At 38.0% G+C, this 17,819-nt stretch overlaps 1 protein-coding gene across 2 annotated transcripts; it reads left to right on the top strand.

Annotated features, from left to right (window-relative positions):
- The first annotated feature begins 2,350 nt into the window (after positions 1 to 2,350).
- LOC119792995 (S-adenosylhomocysteine hydrolase-like protein 1) lies at positions 2,351 to 16,198 on the top strand. Of its 2 annotated transcripts, none has more exons than XM_038299897.1 (16): positions 2,351 to 2,732; positions 6,859 to 6,967; positions 7,546 to 7,683; positions 7,812 to 7,912; positions 8,333 to 8,435; positions 8,518 to 8,612; positions 10,678 to 10,784; positions 10,867 to 10,983; positions 11,057 to 11,120; positions 11,211 to 11,299; positions 11,428 to 11,498; positions 13,263 to 13,357; positions 13,438 to 13,536; positions 15,762 to 15,830; positions 15,901 to 15,979; positions 16,074 to 16,198. In XM_038299897.1, the coding sequence occupies exons 1-16, from the start codon at positions 2,433 to 2,435 to the stop codon at positions 16,196 to 16,198; spliced, it is 1,761 nt and encodes a 586-aa protein (XP_038155825.1). In that variant the 5' UTR covers positions 2,351 to 2,432. The 2 variants fall into 2 exon arrangements, with proteins under 2 accessions (XP_038155825.1, XP_038155826.1); XM_038299898.1 differs by lacking the exon at positions 2,351 to 2,732 and adding an exon at positions 5,138 to 5,309.
- The last annotated feature ends 1,621 nt before the right edge of the window (positions 16,199 to 17,819 follow it).

The following is a 17,819-nucleotide window of genomic DNA, read 5'->3' on the forward strand; positions in this document are numbered from 1 at the left end:
TGGGAAAGAATTAAATCAACATGGGTGGGATTGGTGTCATGAATGGGTCAATAGTCTGGCGGGGATGGAACAGTGCAGAACTGTTCTGCCCTCTAGTGGATATAAAGCTACAACATTGATACTCCTGCACCCAGAGGCCCATGGATGGAGACCTGAAATATTCAATCAGATTTGATCTGCTCTAATCCATTAAAGCACTTATTTACAGGAATATTAGGGATGATACTTTCAAAGCAAAACATTTCCTCAACACAGACACACAGCTGTGCGCTGACCATGCCTTACCAACTTTCTTTATGAAGCAGTTTATGCATCGGACAGGACCAAAGTGCTGTACACAATCATAAAATACAATAAAATTATAAAATAGAGAAAAAACGAGTGTAAAATACATATTAGTATATAAAAAGAATAAAACAAATTAAAACCTCTCAAATTGTGCCAAAAGCCAAGGAAAAAAGATAAGTCTTAAGAAGGGACTTAAAAACAGCAAGAGAAGAGGCCTGTGTTATGCTCAGAGGCAGATCATTCCACAGCTTAGGAGCTGCCACAGAAAAAGCACGGTCTCCTCTGAGCTTGCATTTTGTCTTTGGGACCCTCAGAAGCAACTGATCAGCTGACCTGAGGGAACGGGAGGGTGTGTAAGAATGCAACAGCTCAGACTGACAGGTGATGCAATCAACTGCTTTTTTTCTTGATAGAAACTTTTAACCAATCTTACCGCATTGTCTCTGTAAAGTGCCTTGAGATGACATGTGTTGTAAATAGACTCCTTACCAATTAATTGAATCAATCTGGATTGAATTGACACAACAACAAGGCATTTGTGCTACATATTATGAAAGAGCGACAAGAAAGCAGTCAATGTTCAAAGAAAGCAATTAGAAATATTTTTTTAAGTAAGCCAAAAGCTACACAGATAATATCATGGATAAGGAAGTTAATAAAGATTGAATTCTAAATGCATAGAATCAACATAGTTAAACATAGTGGTGGAAGCATAACGCTCTGAGATGGTTTTCTTAAGCAAAGATAGAACTAAAGTAGGACTGAATGTTTTAATAAGATAAGAAAGACTTACAACTTAATTTTGCACAAAGGAAAAGAATTGGAGCGGGCAATTAATGCTTGAAAAACAAGGAAACTGACAGAGAATGGGAACAATGGAAGAATGGAGAGAACAATGAGTACAAGTGAATGCAATGAGCCGGAGTGGGAAGAGGATCGATTAACCAGAAGAGCTAATCAGATGGAACGAGGATCAGCAAAGGTGAAGTAAAAACAAAGCAGCTAAAAAGAAGATGACAAATAAGTAGAGTAGAGCTACAAGGAAACCTGGGAAAGTGTAACTAACTCTAAATGGAAGAAAACAGTGGTATAAACTATAGGAAGCTTAACATGAAAAAATGCACTAATATGGAAAACATCAAACAATAAAAGAAGACATGGAATATATGGAAAAACCCAAATGGCAAAACTAACATGAGCAGAATATGGCAAGACAAGTTCGCACGAAATACACATATAGGAAATAATGAAACAAAAGAAACACAGAAAGAAAGAAAAAAAATACGCCAACACCTGGAAAATGGAGCCAGAACATGGGACAAATATTCACGTGATAAATAACATTAAACCAGAGATTCAGAGTATGGACCAACTATGCCTTTCCATCCTCTTCAAAGTTGTGCTCCACTTATTGTTTGTCTATCATATACAATTTGAGTTACATGCATTGAAGTTGAGGGTTAGAATGTGAGAAAATTTAGATCTTTTTATACTATTGTAAAGCTTTTAGGCAAACTGAAGACAAAAGCTGTCCAACCCTGTATAGCGATATAAAGATGTGTACGGATGTCATGATTAATCTCTGCATGTTTAGCCAGCAAGGGCTTTACTTCCCATCTTTTGTGTTTGTGTAACAGTCGGTCAACATGGGGCCACTATTGATGCTTTTGGGGTTTATTGTAAACATAAAGTCATCATACCGGTTTATGTATGAAGTTCATGTGGCTCATGTGTCTCCACTCTTATTGTGTTTGGTGACAGTGTTGTCGACATCAACACGGAAACATGGAGCAGCTCTACAAGTCCTGAGAGCACAACCAAAGATGTTTCAATTATGAAATACACAAAAGTCTTTATAATGTCCGTGTATAAATGTTTTTATAGCTGTGAGCAGGGCATTATACTTAGCAAAGTTATACTTTTCAGAATGACAACAGTGGGAGGACTCATATTTACCCTGTACACATTGCTTCCGGGATCAATTATCTGCTTTACATTTAGTCAAAGTGACCACAGAGTGCTGCTGTTTGGGGTTAACACATGCCTTGCAGGAGGAAATATGTACAGTATGTGGGTAAAGGACGGAGAGCAAGCAAACCTGAGCCAGGATACAAGTCACTTCATTACTGACAAGCTGGGGAGTAATGTCAAAAGAAAAGAGCCAGATAGGAAGCTCCTGGGAGGACCTGGCTTTCCCCGAGGAGATTCCAGAACCGTTCACAGAGGGAAGAGCTGAGCAGGAGGATGAGGAAGAGGAGGACACTGCTGCCAATGACTCAGAAGAAGATGTTGAAGAAGGACCAGAAAAATTCCGCCCAAAACTACTAAGGATGCTGGAGGCAGCAGAGAGCAGGTGGACACCTCAGACTCGTGACAGACGGAGGGGAGAACCATCAGAAACAGGACTGAAAGATTCAGAGGAAGAGGCTGTAAAAACTAACATGGTGAGCAAATGCAGTTTATACGTTTTTTTTTTCTTTTCAAAAGGCCTGCATATATTACAGCATAAGAACGAATGTGTTTCCGTAAGGAAGCGTGGATCTGCATCTACTCAGGCTGTTAATGATTTCCAACGCATGCTGCAGGCCTTTAGAAATGTTTCAACACATAAACCACTCACTCTGAAAGCAAAGAACTAAAAATAGAAACTATTCATGCACTACAAAAAATGTAAATCTCAATAAGTATTTTTTCTTAAAATAAGTGCATTTTTTCTTGTATTGAGGAGGTAAGTGTGACTCTTTGCCAATGGAGCAAGATGATTAACATTAAAATTATAAAAAAAAACAATTGCTTCATCTTATTTCAAGTGCATATTATCTAATTATCTTATTTTAGGAGTAAAAATCATAATTCCATTGGCAAATCATCTTATTTACCTGCTCAAATTAAGGCTAAACACACTTTTAAGAATTGTTTACTTATTTCTAGACTGCTTTTCAGGTGTGGTTGTTAAACAGAATAAACCTAAATAGGTTTAAAGCATAATTATTCTTAAACAGAATAAATTATGCTTTAATTTTTAAAAGGATGAAATAAAGCTGAGGAAAGGTTTCAATGCTACTAAAACAACTCAGCCTTTTTTTGATAACTGACATTAAGATAGAAAAAAATAAACCCTTTCTTGTTTTAGGTCAGTTAGGGTAACATCCTTTCTCTGTTTATTAGTAGAATGACAGAAGTAAGATTATTTGGATAATGTTTCTCTACTTTTATACAAATTCAAAGGCTTAGATACAAAAAAATGGGGGTAGTTTAGATGATGGTGTTTTTTGTTATGTCTCCTTCTAATTGGTTGATTTACAGCATTCTCACTTAATGGAGGGATGGCTGCAGATGTGTCTATGGCAACACCTATACTGATTGATTTTGGTTATATCATGCAAGCTATCAAGAAAACATTTATGGAAATCAACAAGTCTGGTTTGTCCTTGGTTCAATTCCTGAAGGTGTCAGCTTTTATGTATTCAAACAATACACTGTAACTGGGTTTGTAGAGATTAACGTGATTTTGGTGAGAAACATGCACATCAACCCAGAATAATAACAAGAGATCTTATAAAGATGTAAGGTAAAGCTGTCCACATTTAAACAAGTCCTGTGTCCAGGGGCGCAGATAGCATTTTTGAACTAGGGGGACAGATACATCTGAGAACAATCTCTACACATCTTTTGCTACATTCCTTCTATTGAGAAATATAACTTATATCATCCTTTTTCACAGCAGTGTGATCAGCCTGATTCTGATCTCTTCATCCCCCCAAAAATTCCAGGTGGTCCACTTCCCTATGTGTTACTAAGTCAGATATGTATTACACACAGCAGTAGCAGTCAGAGCTTCATTAAAGACCGTCGTTAACAGCTGTGCTACTTTCTTCTATGATGTGGCCTTAACATTATTGGCTCCAATTGTTCAACAGCTTGAGAATAAAGGCAATGAGAGATGCCTGTGCTGTTTTTTTTTTCTTGATTTTTTTAAAGGGTTTTGTTTTGAATAAAACATTTGAACAATTCAAGAAACAAATTAACCATTACTTCCATAAACAGTACACTGTGGAGATATGTGTTCCCCCCTATATGTAAAAAGTCACTCCTCCAGGACAATTTCTTTAAAAACAAAATGGAGACAGCTATATACAAATGAACATATTGTAGAAATACTTTCTTTTCTGGTAAAATGTCCTGTAATATACATTAGTAAAGCAAATTTACAGTTGTTTAAATACTATGGAAAATGCAGGTTAAATAGCTGGGTTTTCAGATTTTAATGGGTTGAGCAAAATGGCCCAAAAAAACAGATGCAATTACACTTGCTTTGTTTGGAGGTATCAGCCAAATAACTTAGAGAAGCTTGCTGAAGGATACCCATCCATGGGAAAGGTAGTTCTACCAAACACTGAGAAAATGAAGGTAAACTTAACTCCTGTGAAAGTAAAACAATTTAAAACATATATCATTCCAGCCTTGAACAAAGCAAAGATTAATATGTAAACCAAAGTTTAATTGCTTTGAAATCCTTTGATGAGGCTTTCACTTGAGCTCCACTTCTACTTTAAACATGGGAGGAAAATCAGTTGTACGGTCAGTTAGAATGAAAAAAGAGATTAATAAACTAACCAGCAGGAATTTTTTTCTCCTCTTGGCTGGTTTACGTATTCACCTGTTTCTGCTTTTCTACTTCAGCCCCTCCATTTATCTCTGTCATTTGGAAGCAGAGAGCTCCTCATAGACGTATTCAGCTTTACCCTCATGCTACCTCTATCCTTCTTCTTTAAAGTTTCCTCAGTGTCCTCCTGTGTGATTCTACAAGGAGTTCATTATTCATCCCCTCTGTCACCTGTTGGGCGTGGGTGTGAAGGAGAGTTGTGGCTCTGTGAACAGTTTAGCAGTGTCAGCTTGCAGCTCCACAGGGCTGCTTAGAGCCACAGTGGGAGCCCTCTGCCAACATGAAGAAACTTTACAGCCTAGTGAACATTTCTAAAGCAAAGGAACAGGAGGCAGTTCAGTCCATCAGTATCAAGGTACCAAATCTTGTTCTTATTTTCGTGGAGGTCATTGCTTTATTTTAGGGGAAATTTCAACTATTTTTAGAGACTGTTTCTTTATAAATCATTACAATGTTTGATTATCTATGCTGAAAAAAATGTAAAAGAGAATAAAAATCCATAATTGATAATGCACAGGTGTTTTTAAAAGAAACAATTTTTTCACAGTACCCGGCCTGCATTAAAGCCTTTCTTTATTTCCAGATCATTAAGTTAACTTTCAAGCTGTTCCAAGCCACTGTTAATGTCCTTTTGTCCTAAAGATTAAGCTGTAGCTTAAAGAGGGGTCCAGTGCTTTCAGGGGATAATAATGAAAGAGGCATTCAGGACATGTGTCTTCCAGCAGCATGTTGGGGAATTTTTATTTAATTGGTTTGCAAAGAATAAAGATTCACATTTAACAAGTAAAGCAAATAAATCAATATAAGTCCTGTTTAGTTTATTTTTGCTCGTCATAAATTGTACAAATCAGATTCTTTTCTGTTTTAAGGGAATTTTCTAAACTGTTTTACAAAACGGAATTTGCAAAAAATAAAAGAGAAAAATTACTTTTTTTATGACATGGTGAAGAAACCTTAGATTTAACAACCATGAAGAGACTGTAGCTTTGAGAGGAGGGCTGAATAGTTCTGAAACAAGTCGAACAAGGAATAAAGTACCCAGAACCCACATGATGGGAAATCAGAGAGAGATTCCAGGAATCATCACAAACAATGTCTTTAGAGCTTCACAATACTGTGAATACAAAAGGAAGGAAGGCTTTGCAAGTATCACAAAGAGAATGTGGGAAAGAGCAAATAGTACAGTGAGTTAGATGAGTGACAGCTGGAAAACTTAACACTAAACAAGAAAAAACTTATGCACAAAAAGTAACAATAAAAATACTCCTGTGATAAATCAGCATTTTAGCTGCTTAAGGTTTGTTTTTCCCACTGTTAGACAAGTTTTCCCTCTGCTTTAGTCTCTTCCCAAGTCTGTGTGAACCCTTAACTAATTCATTTTACTTTGGAGTTAATATTTAAGTGCTGATGTTAGGATGCTATGATTTCTCACGTAGTTTCTGACGTATTTATCCCTGTCGCAAATGCAAGATACAGATCATTTTTGACTGCAGAGCTTCCAGCTGAACCTAGTAGTAATCCTCCAAAATATGCAATCCTGAGTTCAGTTTTTTTTTTCTTTAAGTGGGATTGCCTGTGATAGAGTCTGGATACAAGTCCACACAATGGGAAAAGAGTATTAGAAAGATGTGAAATCAGCAGAAAATTTGAAATGTTTGGACACCGGTTGGCTTGAGCTTCAGGAATAGTCCAAGAGAGCGCAGAGAGAAGACATGGCCAGGTGGAACTAAAGCAGCTCAGCCTTTGAGCACACTGGATAGTGAGGAAGCAAAAAAATAAAATGCTAACGACATTTTGCTGATCAAAATTTGTTTTGTTTGTGACCCAAGATATTTTTCTCTTTTTTTTAAATTCCAGATTATTTTATCTCATGGTTTCCTTTCTTTTCTTTTCTTTGATAACAGCAAATTCAGCTGAATGACCAACAAGAATTCAACAAGCTTCCCACCAAAGCGGGACCACGGCCTCTGTCTCTCCCCGTCTCCCAGTCATCTGTAGACAGCTTCAGTTCAGGTCTGATCTCACACCCTGCTGACACTCTGAGGGTCAGCTTCTTATGCTTTCTCCTTCCAGATTAACTTAATAATTAAGGTTGATAGTGGTAGTTTATTACAAATCATCTTTCTTATATATGTCTGTTTTCGGCTAAGTAAGGTCAAATTAAGCATCTACAAACAATCATTGACAGATAGACTTAGACCTAGATTTAGACTCAGCTTTATTTATCCCTTGGGATAAATAAAGTTGTTGGCTTGTTGTTGGCTTGTTTATTATTACTCCTTCAGGGAAATTCTGGTTCCAGTAGCTTACAGAGAGTATAAAGGGCAGAGGTAAAGCAAGATGCCACAAAAGATAAAAACACAACAGACAGTATAAAAAGGGTATATATTGTACAAAAAAACATAAAAAAAAAGCTGTAATATCCTGGAACATGTTTCCTTTAGATATAAAAATATCTGCACAGTAGAGACCTAAGGAAAGACTACACAGAAGTTGACTTGGATTATTGCACTGGTACTGCAGAGATGTACAGACCTTATGAATAAGTAAAAAACTTGGGATAAGAAATCTTCTGCAAATCTGTGTTGCAGTTGGCAGCGAAAGCTCTGAGGATGAATCAGCTCCCCAAGACAAGCCGCAGAAGACGTCCAGCGGCCTCTCTGATTTCTGCATCAAAAATATCAAACAGGCTGCATTTGGACGCGAAGAAATAGACATCGCTCAGCAAGGTGCAACAAACAAGTTTGTGTGAAAATCACTTATGCAGCGATCCTTTACAATTTAAAGGAAACTTATGCAACAGGGATAACTAAACAGGGATATAAAAATGTATGCATCCCAATCCTCCTCTTTTTAGGAATGCCTGCTCTGATGATCCTGAGGAAAAGAGCGGGTGAGGAGAAACCTCTGGCTGGGGCCAAAGTGGTGGGATGTACCCACATCACTGCACAGACAGCGGTCAGTCCTGCATAAAACTGTACTTAGTAATTTCCTGCATTATTTGTCTGTTGGTTTAATTGCTCTGCTTTATCCTGTAAAACATCATCTTCAAGTGTTTTAGATGATTTCGCCAGAGAGTTTATTAAGCTGTTTTCAGACCTTTAAATGTAAATTTTCTATGCTTAATAACACGGATCAACATTTCTATAGTGCAAAGGTTATTTATCAGTAAAACAAAGACTTTAATCAGACTAAATTTTCCATGTTTTTAATATTTTACTCATTTAAAGTTCAGATACAATTAGTCAATATACATGCAAGTAAGGTGACTACACGTTCAGTATCCATAGATTAGTCTTAAAACAAAAGCATCAAATAGTTTACTGCAACCAGAAAATATGCAATGACTGCTTTGGGTGTGTTTCTGTTCTGGTTTAGGTTTTAATTGAGACTCTGGCAGCACTTGGGGCTCAGTGTCGATGGGCCGCCTGCAACATCTTCTCCACTCAGAACACGGTGGCTGCTGCTCTGGCTGAAGGAGGTGAACCCCACTGACAGTAACTCTACCTGGTTGTTTTCTTGTTCTTATGACCTCTTCCTCTTAATGTCTCATTGTTTGTCAGGAATCTCTGTGTTTGCCTGGAGAGGAGAATCAGAGGAAGACTTCTGGTGGTGTATCGACCGATGTGTCGCAGCTGACTCATGGGAGCCAAACTTGGTATGCTGAATAAGGATCTTAAGCTTTTGCGTCACAAAGCCTCTCTGGGGGCATTGACCAAACAATTATGGTACAAGAAGTATCAGTATTATCCAAATGATTAATGGGAGAAAATGTTGATGTGTTTCTACCTTTGCTCTGTTTTCTTTAAAAATCAGCATGATTTGAAAACAGGTTTCAAAATATGTTTTGTAAACCTTCTGGCTATCTCATCTGGTAATCCGCGAAAAAATAGAATCTGCCTATATGGAGAGACTCTTTCACATATGCAGAACAATTAAGAAATGGAATATCACCTACTAGTGGTTCAACAGGCCGATCACATCATTTAAAATGTTTCTGATAATATATTGGAAAAACAAATAACATGTTGTAATGTTGTGTTAAGAGAAATGTAAAAAAAAAAAAAAAAAAACTTATTATTTTTAAGATTTGTTTGACACTATTGGCTTTTACTTAAAAGTATGCTGATGGAGGATGGGGGAGATGCTGAGGTCAATGGGTAAAGGAATAAAACTTTGGAATATATGCCACTTTAAATGGAAACAGGGCCCGAAAGAAATATTTTCAAACCTTTTGGACTCTTGTTAACTGATAATCACCAAAATGTGAGAAAGCAAGATAATGATGAGTTTTACAAGGAGTTTAGTCTACCAAGAGTAGTAGAGGGCATCAAAAACTCATTCAGAATGACATCAGAAAAAGCAAAATATAAACATCATAGAATGAGTTAAACCTGACACTAGAAGCATGAGTTAAACCTGAAGTAAAAATTAGTATTTGTAAACAGACTAAGCTTTCAAAATGGAGGACAACTGAGAAATATCATCTCAGTGGAATATGAGATCAGTTTTTGTATCTTGCTGGAAAGCAGCATCCATTTTCTTTTCCATTGCTCATGATCTGAGATGTCGTTTTTAAAATCCACCTGAATTTGGCACCATTCTCTGACCAGGAGTACTTCTGTCCTTGAACAGGTTCAATTCAATTCAGTTTGTTTATATAGCGCCAAATTCAAAACACATGTCATCTCAAGGCACTTTACAGTTCAACCAGATCATACAGTCAAATTGATACAAAGTTTTCTATCTAAGGAAAACCAGTTGATTGCATCAACTCATTGACTCAAATACAATCCCTCACACTAAGCATGCTTGTAGCGACAGTGGAGAGGAAAAACTCCTTTTTAACAGGAAGAAACCTCCAGCAGAACCAGGCTCAGTGTGAGCGGCCATCTGCCGAGGCCGACTGGGGTTCAAGGAGACAGAAGCAGAGACACAAAAAGCAGCTGTAGAAGGTGGCCTTGTCCAGGAAACACACAGCCAGGCAGACGAGCTCCGAGCCAGCTCCCATACCAGAGGACGAAGAGAGCACATCCAGCCAGTCACGGTCAGAGAAACAGGACCACACTGGAAAACAGGACAAGCTCCAGCATCTATAAACAAGGGTGTTGATGGAAGCAGCACAGTCGATGTTTCTCTCCAGGATGGCGTCACAGCCAAACAGGAACAGACGAGGCAAAGCTACTCTGAGGAAAAGCAGAGCGAGCATAATGTTAGGTTGGGGTGATGTCTGGTTTCCCGGCCCACCACTGTGGAAAATTTAAAAAATGCTAAAGATATTCAATGTATAGTTGGATTTTTTGAAATTGCAATGATCAAAAGAAGACTCTTATCTTGCATGGTTACTGTCCAAGTATTAATCTTCTAATTAATTCTGTTTATGATTTTTATTCTGCACATGACTGATACAGAAACTCAAAAACTGCAGTTTAGTTTTTGATCACATGGTTAGTGTTTAAGGAGTGTCTTCTTCTCAGTCAGGGCAAAGCTCCTATTTAACATTTTCCACAGGAAATACTGGCTGAATGCACTTAGGTGTCATTCTGAAGGTGGGTTATAACACATAACAATGCAGTGTAAGTTTCAGATCACTTCACAGGACATAAACAAGATTAAACTCTTCCCTTACTTCTTTATCTTTAGGATTCAAAGAGCCATATTTTTCAATATTATCTGATCTTGATTAATCAGACTGAAGGTCTTTAATTCCTTTTTACCTTCAGATCCTGGATGATGGTGGTGATTTGACCCACTGGATCTACAAGAAGTATCCAGGCCTTTTCAAAAAACTTAAAGGCATTGTGGAGGAAAGTGTGACAGGCATCTATCGGTTAGTTTTCCCACAAAGGTTGAATTATATTATCTAGAATCAAGCTGTATTGTAAAAGCTGGTGTTTCTGTGGTCTTTCTAGGTTGTATCAACTGTCGAAGGCTGGCAAGCTGTGCGTTCCTGCCATGAATGTGAACGACTCTGTGACCAAGCAGAAGTTTGACAACCTTTATTGTTGCAAGGAGTCCATACTGGATGGGTAAGGAATGGCGTTGTGACCACAAACACGTGGGATGATTCGCACTGCAATGACTCGAGCTGACCTCTTCCAGGTTAAAGCGAGCGACTAACGTCATGTTTGGAGGAAAGCAGGTGGTGGTGTGTGGCTATGGCGAGGTCAGTCTAACAAAAACGCGGGTCCTTAAAATGACCTCCCAATCTTTCCGCAGCTCAACCAGCCTGTTTTTGCTGTCTCTCCCCTCACAGGTTGGCAAAGGCTGCTGTGCTGCTCTGAAAGGGCTGGGCGCCATCATTTATGTGACAGAAGTGGATCCTATTTGCGCCATTCAGGCCTGGTATGAAGAAAATTTAGCTTTTATCATCCGGGATGGGAAATGTTCCATTCCATAAGAGCTGCAGTGCAACAAAACATAATGAATGACTGTTTCAGCCTAATTTTCTCCCCCCCTGTTCCTCCTCCCAGCATGGATGGCCTCAGAGTAACCACACTGAGTGAAATAATTAAACACGTACACATGGTCATCACCTGCACAGGTACTGCTCACCTCTTCTACATACTTTGTGCAAAAATTATATTCAGAATAACCTAGGTTTGAATCCTGTAGGATTTTTGCTCCTTACATTTTCTTCCATTGCATCTGTGATTTTCTACAGGCGACATGATAGTTGATTGGTTTCTCTAAATTTGTTTTGTTAATGCATTCATCAAGGTGTGCACTCTAAAATTGGATTGGTCGGAAGAACCACCAATCTACTTGGGTAAACCAGTTTTATATATGACAGTTATGGACAAAGAGAACAATTACCATGTATTAAATTCCAAGATGTTGTAATGGCAGCAGTGGCATCAGATGCAGGACTTTGCCCTGCAATGAAAGGGTTGGTGGTTCAAGCCATGGTTTTTATCAATCAATCAATCAATCAATCAATCAATCTGTATTGTCAACTGCAATTTACGTTGCAATTGAGATTTCAGTTTCAGTTCAAACCGTTCATCACAATACATCCCATACATTGGTTTGGGTGGGCTGAGAAGGGGAACGGATTATCTGAGGCCATGCATGCAGTAGTTTGCATTCATGGTTTGCCAGGTTTCCACCAGTTACCTGGAATCCCAGGTCCCAGGTGGTTACCTATAGTGCTGCCTTTAACTCTGTGAAAGGATAGGAGCCACTTTGGGGACGAGAGGGGAAAAAAGCATATTTCATACTTTATCCTTGACAGGAAAGAGGTTTTGATATAAAAAAAAAAAACTGTTTATCAACAGTTCGTGGGGGGGCAGTTCTTCTGTGCCCTTTCGCCATAACATCCAGAGGAGATTTAAGAAAGGGGGAAGCCCGAATCCGGAATAACACTTATTGTTTTGACAGCAGGCTTCCCAGGAATTTTCCATCAAACTTTAGTCTTTCTCTTGCTGGCTCTACTTGGTGTCAGCTTTCAATGTTGTTACACTAATTAACCAGTATTTTGGTCAAAGTGACAGATTTGTATTGGTTTACCCTTTTACCAATATACATTGGTTAAAAACACTAACAAATTAGACTGCTTGTTCTGAACAAAAGATTGGTTTGACAAAACCAGTGAAATTTAAGCACTTTTTTGGTTGTATTGACCAACCTGGTTTTAGGGTCTGTCTCTATGTGGCTCTGCTTTAGACTAGTTACCTCTAATCTAATGACTGGAAAAAGGCACCAGTGACACCAGCTGTCTCCAAACTTACCCATGTTAAGGGGGTCAAAATGATCAAGATAAAGTCAAATCTGGTAAAAAAAAAAAAAAAAAAAGGAAAAATCTTTTATAAATTCTGTTGTGATGTTTTTTAAATACCACAGTAATGAACCAAACATAAAATATATGAAGGTAATGAGGTGCATGGGGGCCATTATTGTATTATTTCTCTTACATAAGGCAACAATATAAAATAATTAATACATGTTTTCAGAGGAGTGCTTATGGGAAAATAATAAATAAATTGAAAAAGGAGCAATCTAACAAAAAGGGCTATGTTGTCAGGAAGCTAATGATGCAGGTTTAAAACCAAGCCCTGTGTCTGGAGAAGATCAGAGACTCAAAGACATTAAAGAAAGAGAAGGGACTTCTAGGAGGATCATGATCCTCACGTTTTAGACCTTTGGTTTAGAAAAAAAATTTTTTTTTTTCCAGCTTTTAGTATTATTTACTACTTTACATTGATTTAGAACCCTGAAAAATGAAAATTGATTTTCTGTCAAAATGAGGGGAAAAAAATTGAAAATAAATACTTTTGCATGGCATTGCAAATTGTTGTTTTCTTCAAAGGCAACAAGAACGTGATAACTCGGGAGCACTTCGACAGAATGAGAAGCGGCTGCATCGTCTGCAACATGGGACACTCTAATACCGAGATAGATTTGGTAAAGATTCTTTACGGCTAGATAAACTTTTGTGTGTGTAAACATTTGAGTGTTTCAACAAAAAAATGTTCCTTCCACAGGCGAGCCTTCGGACTGCAGAGCTGAAGTGGAGCCGTGTCAGGCCTCACGTGGACCATATCATCTGGCCTGATGGCAGGCGGATCATCCTCCTGGCTGAGGTGATTATGCTTTTTTTAACCACATAACCCACTCCTGAAAATGCAGAGACAGCTAACCATTTTAAAGGCCCTAACAGGCAGATCTGATGATTTGATCAAGATGGAGTACCCAGCAGTAATAAGACGGGAACTGGACATGCTGCCCATGTGGCATGATCAGAGATTCAGCCGAGGACACACCTCTAAAGCGCTCATCTTTGCCATGCTCATGTTGCTTATGCAGGTGGGGGCCATTCAAATCGCTCGGACTGTGACTGTGTGATTAGGAACATACGTTTCTATTCACTTTATACTTTCTAATATTCTTTGGATCTGTTGTCACTGTGGAGGAACATGAAACCTTTACCTTTAACGTGAAAATGAAGAGTTTCTAAACATAGCCTTTGTTTTCTTTGGCCCATGTTAAGAGCAATGTAATGATACTAAATTGCTTTTATTTTCTTTAAATATTCAGAAAATTAAGGAAAAGCTTGAAGGCACATCTGTTACTAGTTAGAGAAAAAACCAAGGGAACACACGTCCCTGTAGGGGTACCAACAAATTGTAGATTATTATTAGAAAACCAAAAATGTTTTGTTTTTTGGGGCTGAACAGTGGATAATGGGTAGCACTGCTGCCTTGTAGCAAGAAGGTTCTGATTTAGATTCCTGGTGCAGGGTCTATATGCATGGAGTTTGCATGTTATCCCTGTGCATGCGTGGGTTCTCTCCAGGTACTCAGGCTTCCGCCGACAGTCCAAAAACATGACTGTTAGGTTAACTGGCTTTTCTGAAATTCTCCTTAGGTGCGATTGTGTGCATGGTTGTGTGTCTCTGTGTTGCCCTGCGATAGACTGGCGATCTGTCCAGGGTGTACCTCGCCTCTCGCCCGTAAACTGCTGCAGATAGTCACTGGACCCACCGCAGCCCTGACTGGAAGCAAGAGATGGATGAATTTTCTTTTTTTCCCTATACTTTTTCATGCTTATTAGAAACCCTGGTTGGCTTAAAGTAAATTAACTCTAGATTAATACTCTTTTAACCTTCTACGTACTAGTCGATTATTGTATTTCAAATGATCTCAGGAATTTTTGGAAGAGACAATTTCACAATATGACAGATCCTCTATATTACCCAGCGAAAGATCAATGCTATATTTTAACTAATTTATTTTCCGATTATCTGTAGATCCCTTCCTTTAGGCCTTTATCATCATCTGTAAAACTCGTGGAATACAAAAGACAGGAAACATTTAGAAAGCTCAAGACTTTTGTGCACAGTTCTCTTTATCCATTTATTTTTATTGTTATCTTCAGTGTTTTTACTTTTGATTATTTATTTATTTGAAAGGGGACAATGTAAATTTATCAATATTAAGTCAACTTAAAGCGTCAATGTAAATATCCATATTAGCACAACACCTAATTTGCATCTGCTGTCCTAAAGCAGGTAAGAACAGTGAACATTAAACAAGACAATACGGGAGAGAGCAGGGTGGACACAAACATAAGATGCCAATAACATAAAATCACAGTAAAATGAGATTTTAACAGGTGCAAGATAGCAGATCGATTCACCTGTGAACACATGTGTTGTTAGCTTTCAACCAATGTTTCAAGGAGATTTTAAAACTTAGCTGATAGTGTGTTCCATGACTGTGCTCCTCCAATGGAAGCAACAATTTCGTCAAATTTGGTCCTACGCCACTGAACATAAGCCCTGGTGTTTATTCCAATATTTTCTTTTCTTCCTTTTTCTTATTAAATTTGTGAGAGGAGGAGGAGCAAGTCCATTTAAAACTTTAAAAACAAGACATGCATTCAAAAATATCTGATGATGTTCAAAGTCTAAAATGATGCACTTACTTAAAATGTTACAATAATGATAAAATAAACGGTTTTAGTCAAGAGGTTTGAGAATTTTCTTGAAGATGTGTGAGACCATGTGGCATGGCAATATTTTATATAACTAAATATCATGGCATGCATATAGGATTTTGTTGATTCAAAAGCAAGAGAGGACCTTATGTTAAAAGTTTGAAAGATTAAATCTAATTATATTTGAGACTCTCTTTACATGCTGCTTGACATTTCAAGTGTTCAACCACATCCAATCTCTCTCCATTGACAAACACAGATGGTTTATCACCCTCTTCTGGATGTCGGGAGAAAAACATACAGACTTTTGTGGGATTATTTTATAACTTCTAAACTCGAGCTTTATTTCTCTCCCTTTCCTTTTTATCAGGGTCGGCTGCTGAATCTGAGCTGCTCCACTGTGCCGTCATTTGTCCTCTCAGTCACAGCAGCAACTCAGGTATAAAACCTGATTATCTTACCTATCAAACAAGGTTTCTTGTCTTTAATTTGACACCATTGTGTTTCAGGCTTTGGCTTTAATAGAGCTGTACAACGCTCCAGCAGGACGATACAAACAGGATGTTTACCTGCTGCCAAAGAAGATGGGCAAGTTGAATCCTAAAGCTGAATGCAACAGCTCTGCTCAACAAGTATAATCTGAAATCTGAGTGAAACTATTTGTGTTTATTTTTAATTCTAGATGAATATGTGGCCAGTCTCCATCTGCCAATGTTTGATGCTCATTTAACAGAGCTGACAGATGAGCAGGCCCAGTACCTCGGCATCAGCAAACACGGACCCTTTAAACTCAATTATTACAGGTAATTTTCCCCCCACACAAACAAAACAAAGAATGGATAAATCAATGATTCATTTTCTATTTCCTCCCTATAGATATTAAAATCTCAAAGAGGATTATTTGGTTGAATACCCACACACCACTACCACAGTGAAGCACTGGTGCCCCCCTCATTCAGATGGTCACTTCTGTTACTTTTAACCAACATCCATCACTTTATTTTTTATTCTGTTATTGTTTTGTTTTTTCTATATACCACATCTCTGGAGCCAGAGTATATCATTAACTCAAAATGTCTTCATCCTTTACTCACTAGGGGGCAACAAAGAGCTGTTTAGGGGGAAATGCAGAGATGGCTCTAATGAATAAAATATATTTCGCAATAATCTGCTTTTATTGTTCATGTACTGTAAATGTAACCTATATCACATTGACATATATTGGGTATATATATATATATATATATATATATATATATATATATATATATATATATATATATATATATATATATATTTCTAGGGCACAGGTGTCAAACCGGTTCCAGAAAGGGCCGTGTGGTTGCAGGTTTTCTTTCCAACCAAGCAGTAGCACACCAGACTCCAGTCATCTCATCAAGTCATCATGTTCAGATTGGACTCCCTTGATGAGATGATTTATTGCAGCTGTTCTCAAAACATTAATATTAGGAATTTATCTTATAAGAAACTGATAATTATTGTTTCTATCCAGGTCGGGGGAATTACAGAGTAATAGCGCTAAGGGCTGCTAAAAAGCTAGAACCGCCCCTGATCTTAGCATTTATCTGAAATGATATCACATTTTTAGCAGCGTCACGATCAACCTCCATTTCCTTATGTAGTGAAGGAGTCCTCAGAGTGCTGCTGGTATAGTTCAGCTATGCTCCAGTTGGTTTAAGTTCTTTTGAGGCCAGGAATACATCGCAGCGATGATCATTTATCATGTCTTCTCTTGCTCACTAACCTGAAACATCTACAGCGTACAGTTCTGGTGTGCTGAAGGGTAAAATATCTATGTGACACCTGCCCACTTAAAGCACTGCGGCTGTCTGTTTTTCAATGAATGAATGTTGTTTATGTGCAATCAAACAGTACGATGAAATCTGGAGTACCTCTCCTATAATGTGCGGCAAGTAAACATCAAAAGATATAAAACTAAATCACAGACACACTATTATACAAACAGTTGTTAATAAAAGCTATTGCAAGGGTTTATATTTTGTGTCTGAATATAAGTGAATGTTACAAGCTTTGCAGGAGGAACAGCTGTAAAAAGGGAGCGGCTCAGGTCAGATGAGACTAACCTCAGTGGCTTGTGCAAAACAGGGTAAGAGCCAACCTAACGCTGGATAGGGTCAAAGTTGATAGGTAGAGTGAATGAGCTGCATCAAGATAATCCTGGAAGTAAACCTGCAGAAGCCTTTAGACTTAGAGAGAGGTACATCTTCCAAACAGACAACAACACTACTCCCTGCATTTTTTTTTATTGCAGCATTACTGACACAGGAAAATGGAAATAAATGCTCCACCACATTTTTTAAGATTTTTATTTGCCTCTATTTCTATTTGATCAAAACTGACTACCAGTGGAATGAATAAAAACAATATTTTGTGTCTCTTTGAACCT

The sequence above is a fragment of the Cyprinodon tularosa genome, unplaced genomic scaffold (assembly GCF_016077235.1).
Source record: "Cyprinodon tularosa strain WSP-4 unplaced genomic scaffold, ASM1607723v1 ctg44, whole genome shotgun sequence".
NCBI lineage: Eukaryota > Metazoa > Chordata > Actinopteri > Cyprinodontiformes > Cyprinodontidae > Cyprinodon > Cyprinodon tularosa.